Source organism: Musca domestica, unplaced genomic scaffold (assembly GCF_030504385.1).
Source record: "Musca domestica strain aabys unplaced genomic scaffold, Musca_domestica.polishedcontigs.V.1.1 8, whole genome shotgun sequence".
NCBI lineage: Eukaryota > Metazoa > Arthropoda > Insecta > Diptera > Muscidae > Musca > Musca domestica.
The window spans coordinates 18314838-18334731 of record NW_026712409.1 but is presented as its reverse complement, the minus strand read 5'-3'; the positions used below and the strand labels follow the sequence as shown (position 1 = coordinate 18334731).

The window sequence follows — 19894 nt, the reverse complement described above, 5'->3', positions numbered from 1 at the left end:
TATGGCCCTCATGTAACCGTTCCCTCAGATATTTGGCATTTTCATAATTCTTGCGACATTATTCACCGGAATTATTTAAAATTTCGTATACAAAATTCGGAACCATTACTACAGCCTGTGACAAAAAATAACAAAAAAATATGCAAGACCACATTTTCGTATAGACCCCATATAGCGGTTATCATTCGAGCGGTATTTTTCGACACAATTTTTTGGACATTTTCAAGTTTCTTCTAAATGGTGAAGGGTATAAAAAGTTCGGCCAAACTTACCTGTTTTTTAACTTGTTCAAAGACATAGAAGTATAAAGATAGGACAAGACAGTGTCAAAATATGGCAACTCTGTGAAAATACCTCTGTTGTTACAATATCATAACAACATAGTTACCAATGTTAACTGATTTAAGCCGCTAAAGCAATATGCAAACTTTTAGACAGGTCTCTGAAATATAATTTTGAAACCAACATTTCGGATTTTTCAAAATTTTATTTGTTATTTGTTTCCGTAAATGTTGTTTTTACATTAACATATATCTGCCATGAGCTGTTACTCTACGAATTGTAGACACAAACCATTTGCTCAAAATTCATTTTGTCCAGTCTTTACCATTTTAGGTCTTTGACTTGTTCTTGACTAGGGATACGTAGATCGACTTCGACTTTTGTCATTTCGAATTTGAAATCACAGATCTTTGTTCTACTTTTATTTTTTTATACGAGCGAAATAATCGCAGTATTTTTTATGGAGCCTTTTCAGTTCACAGCATTAATGATCAATTATGAGTAAAACGAAATAATATGCAGCGTTAGAGTGTTTTTATGCTTTATTTTCTCTACCTGCGATAATATCCGTATCATGCGTTTGCAGAACTATGGTCTATAAACAAGTATAAGTCGATGTATACCTTCAGCCAATGTTAGATTATTTAAATATATTTGATGTCATGTTATTATTATTAAGTTTGTGGAGTAGGTTCCGAAGGATAGGACCAATATTGTCCATTTCGTATCGGACCTAAATAAATATTTTATATCATATTTATTATATTGCGACTTGCCAGGTTTGGACTATATTGGTTACTCCCTTAACTTTATATGAGACATGTGATAATTTTTAGAAAATGTTAAAATGTGTGTGAGGTACCAGACATAGTCGACCGAAGTATTCCATTTTCATGCTTCAGCTAATACATTTAAAACAAGTAAGCAAAGGCTATAGTCGTGCGGAGCCGACAATGTATTACCATACAACACTACAATATGTTCAAGCCCCCTCATATCCAACTCCATTTTTGAAGATTTCGTTTTTAAAATAATGTCAAAGAGCTCTGCCCAGAGTTTACCCTTAGGTTTTTGACCCGAAGAATTCGGCCAATATTTACGCACTCCGTAGTGTTGTTAAGTATTCAAAACAATTTCACACGAATGCTGAGGTCAATTTTACAGCTAAATTTAATCTAATGGTCATTCAAAATGCTAGACTTTTTCCCTGTCCTTTACTCTCTTCTGATGCGAAATTCAATGTCGATTAGTTTTCAATTGTGGCCTATAGAGCGACTACAAAATGAGAAAAATTTAAATTCTTTTAGTCCATTTGAAACCCTATATGTACATCTTAAGAGTAATAGGCTTTAGTTCTGATCCTAACCCTACCTCCATGCAAAATTTCGTGAGGATCGGACATGCGTAGAATACACTCAAAACATAGTGTTGGGTGGTGTAAAAATTTAGAATATTTACAATTCAAAATTATAAGTCAAATTAAAAAAATCGCATGCGATAAAAAATATGACAAGAATTGAAAAAATTAAACAACAAATATTCACTTTTTTATTGGTATATTTTTCCGCGATTTTCTCAGATTTTATCCTTTTGAGGCAAGAGACCATTCCGTATTGATGGGAATTGTGAAAATCGGCCCAGCGGTTTTTGATTTATAAGCAGAATAAATAAGATCAACTATTTCACATATATATTATACCTATTTTGCTATATAGCCGATTTCTTGGCTATTAGCATCACTGTAATGTATTTGTGATTTGGCTGGGATGGAAATTATTCGCGGTTTAGTGAAAATTTTCCTATTTTTTACATAAAAATTAGGGTCTATTTTACCCGCTAATTATTGTCCGATGGCCGCTCAAATTGGTAGGTTTCGGCCCACTCCTAAACTCTAACTCCGTATAAATTTTCGTGTCGATTGGTTCATAATTGTGGCCTATAGAGCATATGCAAAATCAGGAAAATAGGGTTCTATTCTGACCCTAACCCCACCTCCATTTTCAATTTCGTGAGGATCGGTTCATAATTGCGACCTGTAGGTTGATTACAAATTAACATGGACAGACTCATGTCGTCGAGATAGGAAGATCCATGGGAAACCAATATTTCGAGGTGAAACATAATTTTTGGCCCAATCAAACTTATAATACCCCCAACATATAGTGTTGTAGGGTATAAATATTGGTATGGGCAAAATTACAAGATAATCTAACATTTATATCCGATTTTTGCGATATCGTGAATTCCATATTCATCTCAAGTTTCTGGTTGTGGGGAATATTTAGATATAGGAAGTTGTAAAGAATCGCTGACTTGTTTGGCAAGTTATGACAGATAAAAGTTTATAAAAATTGTGACCCTTTTTGGTAAGGGACCAAAAGGGGTTGGGCAGGTATATATCATCTTCACAACAGATCTTGCCTTAGCAAGAAAAAATCTTGAAGCCTATGTAGGTACTATGTGGTACTGGCCGGATGTCTACCATCTGTATAACAGATCTTGTGTTGATGGAAATATTGAGATTTGCCAAGTCTGAATGGAATCGAATGTTAATTCTGAGTTATATGAGCTTTATGGATATTCAAAATTTTGACCCTTTGTGGGGAGGTACTTGATGAAGTGGATCTATACTGTCGATTTTCGCACCTGACCTAGAACTTATCGCTTCTCTTTCTGTGCAAAAGAAAAAATATATATTTGAAAATTTCGACCTTTTGTGGGAGAGATACCGGAAGGAGTGGACCGATATATTTCAACTTCTCACCAAACCTTGGGTTAGTAAAAAATATTGTGATGTGTATAAATTGAAGACAATCGAACTCTAGCATCACATTTTATAGGAGTTTTAATAATTTAAAATTATATCCCTTTATGGGACAGCGATATTTTCCATGTTCGTTCCAGCTCTAGCACTAATGCAGATGCTAGGATTTTGCAAAGTTAGATCAAAATAGGACTATCCTTTCTCTTTTTGTGCAGTAAACATTGACATTTTTTGTGGAGTGAACCAGAAGAAGGAAGTGCACCGATATTGCCCATCTCCGAACTCGATTTAAGTTTGATAATAATATTACAGTGTACCAAGTTTGGAAGAAATGGGATAGGATGGGATGGCACAACATCTGGAGATTGACCAATTTCAACAGAAAAACATGTCGAAATAATAAAGTGGCTTGTGTTATATACCTAATTTGCCCAATACATTCATACTTCAAAAATTTTGCCACAACCAAAACAAAGAATAACAATAAAATCTATTGCTCCTCCTCCCCTAACGAAAAATAACAAAGAGTTTGTTTGTCAAAAATTGAATCGGTCTGTCACACAAAACAATTTTGTCACCTTCTCTCTTTCTTGCACCATACTAAGGAGGGTATATTTACTTTATCATTTCGTTTGTGACCCCTCGAAATACTTATGTCAGACCCAACAAAGTATTTTTCTTGATCAGCGTAAAATTCTAAGTCGATTTAGCGATGTCCGTCTGTCTGTTGTTGTCACGCTACCTTTCGAAAGAATTGAGATAGAAGGCCAAAATTTTGCACATATGTTTATTTTTCCAGTAGGCAGGTTAAGTTCGTAAATGGGCCATGTAGGTCCACGTTTTCATATAGCCGCAACATTATTCACCGGAATTGTTTCAAATTTGGTATTTGAAGTTCGAAATGGATACTACATCCTAAGACAGAAAATTGTCTGTACAGGTCCACGTCTTTGTATAGCCCCCATATAACGGTAATTCTCTATATTCGGTATTTTGATGATTTTAGCTTCATTATTCACCGGAATTGTTTCAAATTACGTATTTAGAGTTCGTAATGGATACTATAGCTTATGACAGAAAATTGTCTGTGCAGGTCCACGTCTTCGTGTAGCCCCCATATAATGGTATCTCCCAATATTCGGTATTTTGACGATTTTAGGTACAATACCCACCGAAATTGTTTCAGATATCGTATTTGGAGTTCGTAATGGATACTACAGCCTGTTACAGAAAATTGTCTATGCTAGTCCAGGTCTTCGACAGCTCCGATATAACGGCACCTCCCGATTTATTTTAGCTACATTATTCACCGTTTATTTGAATATGGTAATAACTTATGACAAACAATGCCTATGTAGATCAACGTCGTATAGACCCCAATATAACGGCTATATTCGGTATTTTTAAGATTTTAACAGAATTTTTAAGGGATTTTGTTTTTGAAAATTTCCCTAATTCGTTCCAAATGGTGGAGGGTATTCAAAGTTCGGCCCGGCCGAACATACTGCTTTTTGACTTGTTTTGTTTTTATACCCTACACCACAAGGTGGTCAGGGTATTATGTCTTTGTGCATTTGTTTGTAACAGGCAGAAGGAAACGAGATAGACCCATAGTTCCTTTTGATGATCTGCATAGAATCACATTCTGAGTCGATTTATGCATGTCCGTCCGTCTGTCCGTCCGTCCGTCTGTCCGTCCGTCCGTCTGTCCATGTATTCTTGTGAACAAAATGTAGGTCGCATTTATTATCCGATTGAGATGAAACTTTGCACAGATCAGTTGTTTGGCCCAAGGACGAACCCTATTGAAATTGGAAATAATCGGTCAAAATTTAGATATAGCTCCCATATATATCTTCGTCCGATTTGCCTTCTATTGTACACCAAACGTGTAATATCAGCCCGAATAGTATGGAATTTTGCACATACAACCATATTAGGTCTGGAAATAAGTATGCCAAATTTGATCGAAATCGGTTCAGATATAACTATAGCTCCCATATAAATTGTTCATCCGATTTGTTATTTTTTGTCCTCCACAGCCGTAATATGCACTCTGTAACAACAATATTTGGGGAAATATATCAAATGCAGCTCAGAAATACATTTGCTAAATTTTATCGAGATCGGTTCAGATTTGGATATAGCTCCCATATATAACTTTATCCGATTTCAAATTAATTGTGCACCAAATGGGCAATACAAGTCCGAATTTAAAAGATACAAATGCTTCGGCATATTTAGTCCTCTGAACTTGAAATTATAATTATAATCACGGCGTGTATGATTGAATTCTCCCATAAAAACTTTTAATTGTTATGTGGAGCTCTACCAAATTAGCAAAGTGGTGTAGGGTATCATAAAGTCGGCCCCGCCCGACTACAAGACTTTCTTTACTGGTTAACTATAAATTTGTCCAGAAATGGTTAGCTTTGACTAGTTGTAAAATATTTGCCGGTATGGACAGGCGTGTCTGCTGTCTATGTTAAAATAGCCAGTACTATTATAATTTAACGAAATTAGTACCCCGGTGAATTTAAATTGCCAATTCGACTTCGTATGCATCAAATAAATCTTTATATAGGAGGTTAACCCGGCAAAAAGCTCTAATGTAAACATAGTATTTGTGTTAAGGGAAAATAAATTATAAATTATTTCAAAATTTCCCTACAGGGTAGGTTGTATATTTTATTCTCATAACATTCACTATAACAAGAAAGCTTTGAAATTATGCATACACAGTGTCTATCTGGATCCCGGAAGAGATTACTCAGTTCAAGGTTCTCCCTATTTAATAAACGATTTTATTCCAATTTTTTTTACGGAAAAGAGAGGCTGCTTTCATTATTTCATATTTTTGTTTATTTTTTATAACATATTAACACAACAAATATCTCTCGAATTATATTCATTAAAAGAGCCATACTTTACAATTTAATGCCACGCTTCAAAGCCTCATCCTTATATTTGTTGTAGTACACCCGTTGAGGATCGTATTTGGCCTGCAGGGCCTTCCATTCTTCTGGTTTCTTGTCGATAATAAAACGGATAACCTTATCTGCATTGGCCCTTTGTTTGTCATTGCATTTGCGGCATTCGGTGCGCAGGGCATCGGGAAGGATTCTCTTCAACTCCCGACCATCTGGGGTGCAGGCACCCTTATCAATTAGGCATTTGTAGTAGTGATTAAAAAGGCGATCTGATTTTAAAATGCCATCGATATCAATGCCATCATATTTTGTGGTGTATTTTTCCTCATCGGCGAGAGCCAAGGTCATGGAGGCACACAAAATCACCAGCAGAAGGAGAACACAATTCATTTTTCTAAAATGTTTTCTCATTAGAAAATAGTTATAGGAAAAAAATTAGTTTCGAAATCTTACCTCCGTATAATCTTTGTTGAACTGTAACTGAGCGACTAGTCGTTGCCAAGATTCTAGCCAACTATTTATATATTCTTGGCCAAGTTTGCCGGCCTAGACCGTGCTAGTAGTGCAGGCCTCCTCACAGAGCTCACCCACATCGCCGTTTATTGCACTTTTGACAACAGGCTTTGCATTTTAATAATATTTATAACTGTTCCTCCGTTTTCATGGTCATTTCGTGGAACGATTTGAAAATATTTATCATCAAATTAAATTCTCAATTGATTTGTTGTGCAAAATATTGAATAACACTTGCGATTTGAGTCATATTGAGGCTACTTACCTTAGAAATAGTAACGCAATTGTAACAACCGTGTTCCAAGAAAATGAACGAAAAATCGCTGTGGTGATCCTTAAGTGGCGTTGCCGGTATGCTGGCGTTTAGCGCGGCTATGGCTCGTCGGATTGGGGGTTGATTCTTGCCACTTGTAGACCTTTTCGGTTGAACAAACAAAAAAATCATACCGGACTTCACACAAAATCTAAAAGGGGGATAAAAGGAAGCCTGAAACATGTCTATAAAAAAAAGAAAAAGAAACCGTTCACCTAAACTACAACCCAAATCCCAAACTTACTTTACTTTATCACCACAGGAAACAGTGCTCCTGGCGGCTGACCAACCAGGAGATATCCCTCCCTCCGAGAACACCTCTCGCCATGACGTCTACTTATCCCTGACGTCCCAGATTTGACCCTTAACTTACCACATTTTATCCCATGGCCACCACCTTTTTAATAGGGCTTTAAGCCGAAAACATATTTATCTTTTCTATAAAAAATTTGTACATTTTATTCAGCCAATTTTGCTCTTCAAAGATATGAACAATTCAACAATGCTTTTATATGTTATAAAAAAAACATAATGACAAAAAAATCGAAGATATAAATTTACAGCGCCAAAATTATTTTAAAATATCATATTTGCTCCTTTCTCCTTTCAGGTTGCGATGGCGGTCGACAAAAAGTATGGAACAGTAAAGGCTGCTAATGTTTGAGGTTCTTCCCAATTGGTAAGTACGAACGTATTGTTAATGTCTAGCTTTTTTAATTATATTCCACGTTCAATTTTTTTTTATGTTTCTTTTTTTTTTTTTTCAATTTTAGGGAAGGACAAACAAAGGAGTGGTGTCGACAACCAAAAAAAAATCGACGAGCGAAATAAAATGCCTGGTTACCTAACCTTGAATAGAGCTCTTTTCAACGTCGTGAACCTGCACCTCAATCAAAATGTGAGTAAAATTTAAATTTAAATTCATTTGTTTACCCCTTCTAATTTCTATCTTTCTTTCACAGGAAAACGGCGGAATTTAATCATTTAGCTTCGTCGTCCGTCTGTCTGTCCGGAGTTCAGTGTGACAAATGTCGATTGGGAATGATACCAGGCCACGCTGGAGCAGCAATGGCGTAAAATCTGCGCCTCCCTCGATGGATTGGACGGGCGATGGTGTGGCTCGTTGACTCCAGTTTCCTGGTCTGGATATTTAGGTTTAAGATTTATTTTTTTTTTAGTTTTAGAATTTCAATTGTTTTGTTTTCAAATTTGTTTAATTGTTTCCAAACTTTGTTCAATTTTTTTCCAAATTTTGTTTAAATTTTAAAATAAGTTTAATTTTTTAATTTTCATGAAATTATTTGTTTTAGTTATAAGTTTTTAACTTTTAAACTTTTAGCCTTTTCTTGATAAATTTTGTTTAATCGTTTTAAGGCTTTCAATTTTGTGTAGAAAAAGTTTGTATTTTGTGTTGTTTGTTTATAAGTTTCAAACAAATAAAAAAATTGAATTCACTCTTCAACAAGTGGTTCACCACAAAAACTTCTGTTGGTTTTTCCTTTGCTGGTTACGGGGAGCCACACGTCCAATCTTCTTCGCTGGTAAAATTAAAAAGACTGATTTTTCTGGCAATTTTGGCCAGGAAATTTTGGTTGCCATTTTCTGAATATAATTTTTCCATTTTCTTTCTAAATTATTCCCCCTTGTTGACATTTTGCTAATTGGAATAATCAGCTGTTTTCTAAAAACGGTTGGCAACACTCTTCTTCTTCTTCTGGCTATCAATTATTTTCATGGTTACCCCTTTAAAAGGCGCACACCACAAAGCCAACTATCCTGCTGATATCCTTATCGAAGGATAGGGGGAAAAAAGTGCGACATTCGTCTCAAAAATAAAAAAAGGTATCACTATTTTGATGGGTTTATTAAAAAAGAAATCCGTGTTTGGCATCCCTAAAATTCGCGGTTTGGCATCCCTAATAATCATTTTCTGATTTTCCAAAATAAAATTTAATTTCGGCGTGATTTATTTACCACAGTGTTAATCTTCCATTAGCCCATAGGAACATGGTATAATGTTTACGTCATACGCCACGCGTTATCTTTTAGTCTGACGTAAGGTGAATATCGATCGTAGTGACTATCGATAGTAGTGACGTTTATGAATGAAAACAATCGGAGTACGCGTCTATTGTAAATTTTTTTTGGCGGATTGGAGCACGGACGGACAGAAAATTTGGAGCTGCGGAAATTATAAATTATGGGTAAGTAGAGTGAAAAAAAATTAAAGTGAATAATAAAATAATTAAAATAAAACAAAAGTAAGTGCCGGGCTACTGAAAATAACGTGTAAAACTAAAGTCAAAAGTGAATAAAGTGCCAAAAAAAATGAATGAAAATTACTATCATTGACATACAGTGCGGGTGTATGTGAGAATTGTAAATTGCAAATATTGCATGAAGAAAAATAATCCACAAAAATCTAAGAAAATAATAAAGAAAATGAAAGGAAAAAAGGAAAAATAATAATAAAGTGGTTTTTATGAAACAAGTTCAATTAATTTCATAAAAATAATTTAATTTCCTAATCAAAAAAAATTAATGATTTCCATCCAGTGTGTGTGTGAGTGTAAATAAAAGTAGCATTTGCATTTACAATGAAAAAATGCACTCATTAAGAAAAAATGTGACTTTGGCGGAAACAATAAGTTTGAAATACAATTCGAAGTGAGTGAGTAGTGAATAAAGATGGAACAGATAAAGAAAACAGAATTAAGGAATGAGTGAAAAGTGCAAATAAAAATTAAAATAGATAATGTTGCCAAAAGAAAAGAAAAATTGAAATAGTGAAAACAAACAAAATGCAAAAATTAACAATGTTGTGGGCAACAGAGCTAATGTGCAAAAAAAACTAATGAATGATGACTGTTGGGAATAGTGAAAAAAATGGAAAATAGTGAAAAAAATTAGAATTGATCGGACATAAATTGTGCGTGCACATATTGTGTTTATTTTTAATAACGAAAAGTGCAAAGAATTTAATAGAAATAAAAAAAATGAAAACAAAATTAAAAAGTTGCAGAATTAAAAAAAAATTAATGCAAAAAGTGTTTTTATTTGCTGTGCAAATTAATATCAAAAAAAAAAAAAAATGAAAGAAAAATTAATTTAAATTAAATTGAAATACTATTGTGAATTAATTGAAAATAAAATATTTAGGAATTGAGCTTCGGTAAATTTAAAGTGACGAATTATGTGAAATGTTTTAAATTTTGAAGGAATAATTAAACTGTATGAAAAAAGAAAATTATTAAAGATAAAATTGAGAAAGTTATTCAAATCGGACGGACATATTCGGTGTGATTGCCTAAAAATTAAATTTTAATCTATTCGTTCTAAATTAATTTTTGAATTTGACTTAAAGTTTCCTCTTTTTCACAGATAACTAATATTCATTTTTCCTATTCTTATCTTTTCAGATTGGTGACTGCCTAGGCTTGGATGGAACGAAAGGTAAGATTGAGACCTGATATTTTCTTTTCTTTTGCTGTAGGGGTACCTTCAACTAGGTCCACACTTTGGCCAGATTGTTGGATACGGCATCATTTCAAATGCATTTAGATGTGTTTGATCGTGTCTTCCCGCTTCCAGACTCTAACGTCATAAATCGATTACTGACTGCTCTGCGACCTTGTGTACAACACTCTTCTGCCTTGTGCCATAGTTGCGTATGGGAATATAAAGGAAGAGTGCACAAATGGTCAAGGACAGTCATAAATTGACTGTTCAGGAATCGTAGACATATTGTTAGAGTCGGTAAATCTGGGATGCTTCCGCTCGTAATCCAACGAATTCTCCCTGACCACTGCTGTTGGTGTCTAGGCGAGTGGCCTCCTATGGTAACAAGAAAAAGTTTTCGATGGTCTCAACTTCCAATAGAATGACTAGAGAATTTACGTAAATTGGATATCTAATTCACAAAAGGTAAGTAGAATTAGAAAAGCTTTTAGGCAATAGAACTTGCCTGTCCTGCAAAAACAGGAAATTACACTTGATGGTAAGTTCGAGTAATCCTGTTCTCCCTTTTTTTTCCAGCAGGTGTACCATCGACTAGACCTTCAGCTTTTGTCAGAATGTCGGATACGATGGTTTGCAAATGCACTGAGGTGTATTTGTTCTTTTTGTCTTCTGGCTTCCAGACTCTAGTGTCGTAAGGCGGGTGAAGGACTGATCTGCGACCTCGTGTACAACAGTTCCCTGGCCCGTGCCAAAGAGCGAACGGCTACTGCTTCACCGCGAAAGGGGAATTGCACTAATGGTCAAAGACAGTCACCAGGTGACTGCTCCGGATGCGCAGACATCAACTAGAGTCGGTAAACCCAGAATGCTTTAATTCGTACTCTGACTTCGCAATTCTGACATCTGCTGTTAGAGTCTAGAAGATTGGACGCCTGTTCGAATAAAAAAAACAGACGGGATTTGAGAACTATGCCACCAACGAAATTTCTTGCCAGAATTAATCGAGGTACTACTGTCGGACCTTCAAAACTAGACGTAAGTTGTAGTTTTAATTCAATTTCATAGTTTTTGTAATTTTGCTCTGAAAATGGAGAAAAATTATAAGAACTTTATTTTTTATAAACAAAAATTTTATATTTTATAATCAATGTTTAGCCAAACAACTTCGTAAGTATGGCTTGAGAATGACATTTTATGTCTATTTTAATTTTTAAATTGTTCATTTTTGTTTACTTCTATTTTTTTTGCCATTGATCTTAAATAATGATATTTCACTAATTCATCTTTCTTTTTCTTTATGGTAAAAAAACTGGAGAAATGGGGTTCAACCTTTAACCCTACACACATCACACAGGAAGGAAAAAGCTGTCCTACAGCTTGAAAAAAAAAAACTTGGGAATAATAAAGGACAATTCGTAAGTAGTAATTCAGGTTAGTCCTTATAATACTATATCGTAAACAATCCTAATAAAAATGTTTTTTAATTCAGGTACTACTTTTATCAAAATTCAAATGGATCTTCAGGAACTCTTGGGAAATTCAGGTGAGTATTGGAAAATTTTAAAATTAAGAAAACTTTAAGGTAGAATTAAGAGTTTAATTTTAAATATTTTCATGTAGACGTTGCGGATTGATATTTCATTCTAAGATCTCCGCTCTAGTTTAAAACTGAAGTTAAATTAACTAGTATATAAATGCTCTCTCATATATATATGCTTTAGACTTCGGTCGCTATATATATGCAAAAAGAAAAAAAAATTAATTAGAAGAATTTAAATCATCTAAACTTAAGCATTTATTGCTTTAAATCCTTAGCGTGAAAAATGCCAATGGGATGCCCTTTAAGATCTTCGACTTCGTAAAGGCATTTCCCAACTGGCTTCACAATGCGACACTTGAAAAATTTCTTATCAAGTTTAGCATTATAATTATTTTTAAAATCACTTTGCCTGAAACTTCTTCGAAACACTTCTTGCCCTGGGATGAACTTGACCTGACGAGTTCTTAGATTATAAGATTTTTCATTTCTTACGTATGCCTGGTGCAGACTATCTCTTATCTTTTCTCTAATAAGATTCTGTTTTACCGAATTTGGAATAAGTGTCGTCTCGGGGTCATTAAGAAGTTTTAGTTTCCTGGCTAATTTATAAAGACTAGCATGATTTATCATATTGACTCCAAAGAGCGCAAAATAAGGGGTAGTTCCAATGGAACTATGGACAGAAGATCGTAGAGAACATTCAATTTCTGATAAATTTTGATCCCATTCTCGGTGATCTTCTCCCAGATATGCTCGAATCGCTGATAAAATGGACTGATTTACCCTCTCCGAGGCATTTGCTTGCGGGGAGTGAAAAGCGGTCTTGATGTGGTTTATGCCAAAAAATTTAATCATGTGTGCAAATTCTTTGCTAATAAATTGTTTTCCATTATCGGACACTATTACTTCTGGGGTTCCAAATTTATGAAATACTTCACTAATTAAAAACTTTACTATATTTCTCGAATTTGCTTTGGCCATGGCTTTTAGCAAGACGTATTTTGAAAGGTGGTCTACCACAATAAAAATAAAACTGTTTCCCGTTTTAGTCCTGGGATAAGGACCTAAGAAGTCGACATAAATTCGTTGAAAAGGTCTTTCGGTAATTGTTTCCGATCCCATAGGTGGACGAAGAGTCGAATTAGCTGGTTTCGTCTCTTTACAAATTTGACAATTCTGTACGAAATTCCTAACTTGAGTATTCATATTAGGCCAGAAAAAGTACTCTTTCACCCTACGCAGTGTCTTGTGGAAACCTCCATGAGAAACTTGTGGTGGACAGTGTGCTTTTTCAATGATTTCCTGGGTCATTTCGCTGGGTACCCATAACTTCCAGGCGAAATCTTCATTAAGGGGAATACCATCGTAAAACTGTGTTCGTTTATACACAAAACCATCAACCACTTTTAGATCGGGAAGTTGTGAGGAATTGTTTTCGATGGTGTCTATCAAGGCTAAGTAATCGTCTGTTTTAAAAGCTAAGGAATCAAGATCAATTAAAGATTTCACATCCAGGGAAATCTCCTCCATATCATATCTTGACAGGGTATCAGGTACAATGTTCTGGGTTCCTTTGCGATGCTCTATCTTAAAGGAATATGCCTGCAACTGTAGACTCCATCTGGCTAACCTTCCGCTCAGATCTCGGTGTGACATGAGCCATTTTAAACTGCTATGGTCAGTTATCACTGTGAAAGGCATCAGCTCTATATATGGCCTGAACTTTTTAATGGCCATCACCACTGCCAAACACTCCCTCTCAGTCACCGAGTAATTTTTCTGAGCAGAAGTCAGCTTTTGCGAAAAGTATGCAATGGGATGTTCTCCACCCTCATCGTCTCTTTGAAATAAAACTGCTCCTATTCCCAAGTCAGAGGCATCGCATTGAACATAGAAATGCCTGGTAAAATCTGGGTGGGTCAGGACGGGACTACTCACTAGGGCTTGCTTCAATCTGTCAAATGCTACCTTGGCCTCCTCCGTGAACGTGAAGCGTTTTCCTTTTTTGAGGGTCTCGAAGATGGGAGCAGCAATGGTGGCAAAGTCGGCAATGAACCTTCGATACCACCCTGCTGTACCCATGAAACTTCTCACCTGCTTCGCTGTTTTCGGGTACGTAAACTTTACGATTGTTTCCACCTTTGCCGGATCAGTTTTAAGTTTGCCACCTCCAACAATGTAACCCAAGTACCTTAGCTCTTTGAAGCAGAACTTCGACTTGGTTACATTTATTGTGAGTCCTGCTTTAGCCAAACAATCTGCCACCTGCTCTAACAACCTCAGGTGAGTGTCGAAGTCTGGCGAAACAACCAAAAGATCATCCAAGTAGACGAAAACTCTATCACGTAGTGCGCCAGGGATCACTTTATCCATTAAACGGCATAACCTTTGGGCTGCATTGCACAGACCAAAGGGCATGACTGTAAAATGGTAAAGTGGTCGTCCGGGCACTGTGAATGCAGTTTTCTCTCTACTTGAAGGGTCCAGTGGAATTTGCCAGAACGCATCCTTCAGGTCGACACTAGAAATGAAATAGGTATCCCCCAGCCGACTGAGTAAACCTTCTATATGCGGCAATGGATAGGCGTCCTTGACCGTCAGTGCATTGATTTTGCGAGCGTCCAGGCACAAACGGTTCTTTTCGCCCTTTCGGACTAGAGTAACCGGATGACTCCATGGACTCTCGCTCTCTTCAATCACACCTAGGTCTAGCATCCTATCCAATTCCGCATACATAAGCTTCTGCACAGCCGGGGAAACGGGATAATGCCTATCTTTCACCGGGGCTGCATCGCGAGTGTCGATTGAATGGACCTCAGCTTTAGTCTTTCCCAAGCCATACTTGGTAAAACAAGGAAATTTGTCCTTTACTAGTTGCAAACGCTTTCGTTGCTCCTCGGACAAAGAATGGCTATTAACATCACTGATCTCAGGCTCACCACAGAGACTCACTTGCTGAAGGGACAAACTGTCCACCTGAGCGAACATTTGGAAACGTTTCATAAAATCTACCCCCAGAAACAACTCACGGCTCAGAGAAGGAACAAGATAAAATATGACAGAATGCTCCTGCTGCCTAAATTTGACCATTGTCGTCACCCTGCCAACTATTTTATGTGGGCTGCCATCAGCTGTTTTGATAAAGGAATGGAAATGGTTAATTTCCAACCCTGCCCTTTCCACAAAGTTAAGGCAATTTTTACCCAGACAGGAGACTGTAGCCCCACTATCTAACAATCCCTCTATCTCTTCACCGTTGATATTTAGTTTTGTATAGAGACGATTATCTTCCCCTTCAAATATGGTAGCCGAGGCTATCTCCTGTCGAATGCGTCTTCTCCTCTTGTATCTCTCCCTAGCCTTTTTTATTTTATTGGAAACTTGCCCAAAAATTCTTTCTCTCGCCTCGCAATATTCTTTGATTCGAATATGTAGGGGTTTCAACTCTCTCAATCTCGGTTTTATCTCTGAATTTTTATTTTCTCTCTCCTCATTCTTCAAAATAGAAAAGTTGGCCTTAGAACTACTACACTGCTCTGGGCTTAAACTGGGGTTGACCTCACCTGCCCAGACTGAGGTGGGTTCCTGGGTCGGTTTCCTGACACTTCGGACAATCGGGGACGGTAACACCTTCTAGGCCACACCTATAGCAGAAAATCTTTCGAGGTTCCCGGCACTCCATCCAGCTATGACCCACAACACCGCAGTTCCAACATTTATATTTGGATGTCATGGTCACGGCATCAACTTCAATTTCACCTCGGGGTTCCTCTTCCATCTGCCAATCGATCTCATGCACTTTTTGTGGTGTGTTGTATCTCTGCTGTCTTTGGCTCCACACAAGATTTTCGGCTTTCTTCACCTGCCTATAAAAATCACCCAAGCTACTTATCTGAGCAGAGAAGATCATTTGAGCTAGAGACGGCTTAAGGTTGCCTCGCATTATTTCCACTATCTCGTGCTCTCTGTAGGGCGATTTTTGCTGTGTTCGTAACCGCAGCACATCATTATAAAATTCCTCAAAATTCTCTTGGGGTAGTTGACGCCGATTTAAAATTTGCATTTGAAGTTGGAATTCATTTTCAAATCTTTGGTATTGCGCCAACAAAGCACTTTCTAATTCCTTCCATGTGCGAAACTGGACCAATTTCCGGTGGTTCCAATACCAATCAAGTGCTGGTTTTTCCAAGAGTTGGTGAAATTTGGTGATTAGTATTTCATCGGGACAATTATAATCCTTTTTCAGTTCACCCACTCTGAAGATGAACTCTTGGACGCTCATGGTTTTGTCGGTCCCATCAAAAGATACTCCCCATTTCGCCAAATTAAAACGTCCGGAGATCTCTGAGATGGTACTGCTTGGTTGTTGATTGATTTGATTGATATGTGGTGTTGCATGAGTTCGGACTCCGGTGGCTGGCGGTGGTACCGATAAACTGGTTGGCGGCTGTGCTGGTGCACCATTTGATGTGAACCCTGGTGGCGGTTGGTTGAAAGGACCAAGTGACAGCAGTCTAGGATCGTGAATCGATGGTGGATTTACTGCCCGCTCCGGATATAATTGTTGGAAACCCCTTGCTACATTAGGCTGCTGAGACGTTAAGCCTGCCGCCAATGCATGTGAGGACAGAATGGCTGACTCCAGGGATGTCCGCGTTGGTGCATGTGGTGCCGCGGCTGGCATCGCCAAACCGGCTTGTGACCATAATTGATTTGTCGCCTCATTGTCCCCCAACAACGATCGCTTGGTCGCTTCGGCAATTCTCGGTATCAGAACTCTCAATCTTTCTTCTTCCTGTTGACGATATTGCAATTGAGACAGGGCGATGGCAGAATTAATAATTTCCCTCACCCCTGCACTGACTGCTGGATCGGCTGGCGGAACAATTGGCCTATTCTGTAGTTGCTGCAACCCGGTCAGGACACTATAGTTTGGTGACGCAACGCTTCCATGCGACCAAAAAGACGTGTTGAACGAGTTAGCGGCCTCTTGCATGCTTAAAGGAACTGGTGGCGGTGCCGATGAACTGGACCTTGCTGTTGGGACTGAAATCCCTTGAGCTGGGACATCCCCATGTGTTAAATGTGCCATATGAGAAGCAATGGGACCACTATGCGCGGCAGTTGTAACATGTTGTGCGTTAGAAGGAGCGCTGTGAACCCCGGTAACCACACTGCTTACGGCTGTAGCTTCGGTAGTGGCTACCGCCCCATTTTGCCCTAGTATCGGTCTACCTGCCAAACTTGCACTCGCAGCTCTAGTAAGAGGCATATTGCTACTTGAAATAATGAACCCAATAAACGAAAACACTCCAAAAAGGCAATACAAAAATATCAAAATTAAATCTGTCAAAAGATCTTGCTCGAAACTAAACAATCGTGCACTTAATTAGAAAAAAATAAAAGACAATTATAGTAATTAAACTATAAAAATAAATTCAATGTAATTCAGTTCTTTCGACAATAATTCAAACTTTTCACTTTTACAGGTTATTCGGTACGGCATAAAAATTCTACTTTCCAGCAGAATAATTTCGATGAAAATACACTGGAAAATTCAAATGATGTTAGGTGGTGGATTTCTGGTCAAAATAGTGGTAAGTCAAGATCAAATAAACTGTTTCTGTGGGAATTCTAAAATGTTTCACTTTTTTTTTTTACAGGGATTTGGTGAGTTACACTGGCAAAACTGATGAATTTAAATCGACTAAAACTGAATTGAGGAATAAAAATGGAATATGGAATAGGCGGCTTGCTCAGGCATACCTCAAGACGTTCCATGACCATACGACCAATGGTCGGAAGCCACGATTGTCGCAGGACCGATGGAAAATCTAGGTAAGTCTGAGTTCAGCTACCAAATTCCGGGTACTGAAATTAAATATAGGCAGAAACTAAAATTCTAAAAAAAACCCAAATTCGTTTGAGGCTAGCAGTTCACATTTGTGTAGCAGCGCGTCACCTGCCTTCTTATAAGCTGCTAAGACGGGTCTCCACAAATGAAAACTGTTAGACCAGACGAATTTCTTCAACGTCATAACTTTAAAATATCTGAAATTTGAACTTTACTGAAATATGAAATTTTATTATAAATGCTAGTGCAATTAGACGTATTGATTATCTAGAACGACTAAGCCACTAGAAATGAAAAAAAAAAAAGGTTTCATATTTTTCTTGAAAAACAAAGGGTGTTTTCCCGAGTCTTTGATGAAGCAACGCGTCAGGTATTTTCAATTAAACCTAGACGGGACTCATTGAAGATTCACTGAAAACACATTTATACCCTACTATTAACAATTGTTAAAAACTAACGACATGTCTCAGGCCCCACGTTCTGGGCGCCATTTTGTATCAACCGTGTTCCAAGAAAATGAACGAAAAATCGCTGTGGTGATCCTTAAGTGGCGTTGCCGGTATGCTGGCGTTTAGCGCGGCTATGGCTCGTCGGATTGGGGGTTGATTCTTGCCACTTGTAGACCTTTTCGGTTGAACAAACAAAAAAATCATACCGGACTTCACACAAAATCTAAAAGGGGGATAAAAGGAAGCCTGAAACATGTCTATAAAAAAAAGAAAAAGAAACCGTTCACCTAAACTACAACCCAAATCCCAAACTTACTTTACTTTATCACCACAGGAAACAGTGCTCCTGGCGGCTGACCAACCAGGAGATATCCCTCCCTCCGAGAACACCTCTCGCCATGACGTCTACTTATCCCTGACGTCCCAGATTTGACCCTTAACTTACCACATTTTATCCCATGGCCACCACCTTTTTAATAGGGCTTTAAGCCGAAAACATATTTATCTTTTCTATAAAAAATTTGTACATTTTATTCAGCCAATTTTGCTCTTCAAAGATATGAACAATTCAACAATGCTTTTATATGTTATAAAAAAAACATAATGACAAAAAAATCGAAGATATAAATTTACAGCGCCAAAATTATTTTAAAATATCATATTTGCTCCTTTCTCCTTTCAGGTTGCGATGGCGGTCGACAAAAAGTATGGAACAGTAAAGGCTGCTAATGTTTGAGGTTCTTCCCAATTGGTAAGTACGAACGTATTGTTAATGTCTAGCTTTTTTAATTATATTCCACGTTCAATTTTTTTTTTATGTTTCTTTTTTTTTTTTTTTCAATTTTAGGGAAGGACAAACAAAGGAGTGGTGTCGACAACCAAAAAAAAATCGACGAGCGAAATAAAATGCCTGGTTACCTAACCTTGAATAGAGCTCTTTTCAACGTCGTGAACCTGCACCTCAATCAAAATGTGAGTAAAATTTAAATTTAAATTCATTTGTTTACCCCTTCTAATTTCTATCTTTCTTTCACAGGAAAACGGCGGAATTTAATCATTTAGCTTCGTCGTCCGTCTGTCTGTCCGGAGTTCAGTGTGACAAATGTCGATTGGGAATGATACCAGGCCACGCTGGAGCAGCAATGGCGTAAAATCTGCGCCTCCCTCGATGGATTGGACGGGCGATGGTGTGGCTCGTTGACTCCAGTTTCCTGGTCTGGATATTTAGGTTTAAGATTTATTTTTTTTTTTAGTTTTAGAATTTCAATTGTTTTGTTTTCAAATTTGTTTAATTGTTTCCAAACTTTGTTCAATTTTTTTCCAAATTTTGTTTAAATTTTAAAATAAGTTTAATTTTTTTAATTTTCATGAAATTATTTGTTTTAGTTATAAGTTTTTAACTTTTAAACTTTTAGCCTTTTCTTGATAAATTTTGTTTAATCGTTTTAAGGCTTTCAATTTTGTGTAGAAAAAGTTTGTATTTTGTGTTGTTTGTTTATAAGTTTCAAACAAATAAAAAAATTGAATTCACTCTTCAACAAGTGGTTCACCACAAAAACTTCTGTTGGTTTTTCCTTTGCTGGTTACGGGGAGCCACACGTCCAATCTTCTTCGCTGGTAAAATTAAAAAGACTGATTTTTCTGGCAATTTTGGCCAGGAAATTTTGGTTGCCATTTTCTGAATATAATTTTTCCATTTTCTTTCTAAATTATTCCCCCTTGTTGACATTTTGCTAATTGGAATAATCAGCTGTTTTCTAAAAACGGTTGGCAACACTCTTCTTCTTCTT

The 19894-nt window shown here is 36.9% G+C and overlaps 2 protein-coding genes and 2 long non-coding RNA genes across 5 annotated transcripts in view; 2 read left to right on the top strand and 2 right to left on the bottom strand.

The window, feature by feature from the left end:
- LOC101898743 (ejaculatory bulb-specific protein 3) overlaps window positions 1–19894 on the bottom strand; it is a 183143-nt gene that overhangs the window by 65115 nt on the left and 98134 nt on the right. The window lies entirely within an intron of this gene.
- LOC101898192 (ejaculatory bulb-specific protein 3) lies at window positions 5901–6536 on the bottom strand. The gene is made up of 2 exons (XM_020036318.2): window positions 6430–6536; window positions 5901–6370 (listed from the first exon to the last, which is right to left on the bottom strand). Exon 2 carries the CDS (start codon window positions 6364–6366, stop codon window positions 5974–5976), a length of 393 nt encoding a protein of 130 aa, XP_019891877.2. The 5' UTR covers window positions 6367–6370; window positions 6430–6536; the 3' UTR covers window positions 5901–5973.
- On the top strand, window positions 7351–8267 carry LOC101898078 (uncharacterized). Its single transcript, XR_009344120.1, has 3 exons — window positions 7351–7481; window positions 7576–7700; window positions 7765–8267. It is a non-coding gene; the product is annotated as an uncharacterized LOC101898078 (long non-coding RNA).
- LOC131806631 (uncharacterized) lies at window positions 8887–11548 on the top strand. 2 transcript variants are annotated; one of them, XR_009344122.1, is made up of 3 exons: window positions 8887–9006; window positions 10222–10726; window positions 10841–11548. It is a non-coding gene; the product is annotated as an uncharacterized LOC131806631 (long non-coding RNA). The 2 variants fall into 2 exon arrangements; XR_009344121.1 differs by having other exon boundaries at window positions 10838–11548.

Coding starts and splice junctions, on each gene's coding strand:
- LOC101898192 (XM_020036318.2), bottom strand. CDS start 6,366: ATGAATTGTGTTCTCCTTCTGCTGGTGATTTTGTGTGCCTCCATGACC.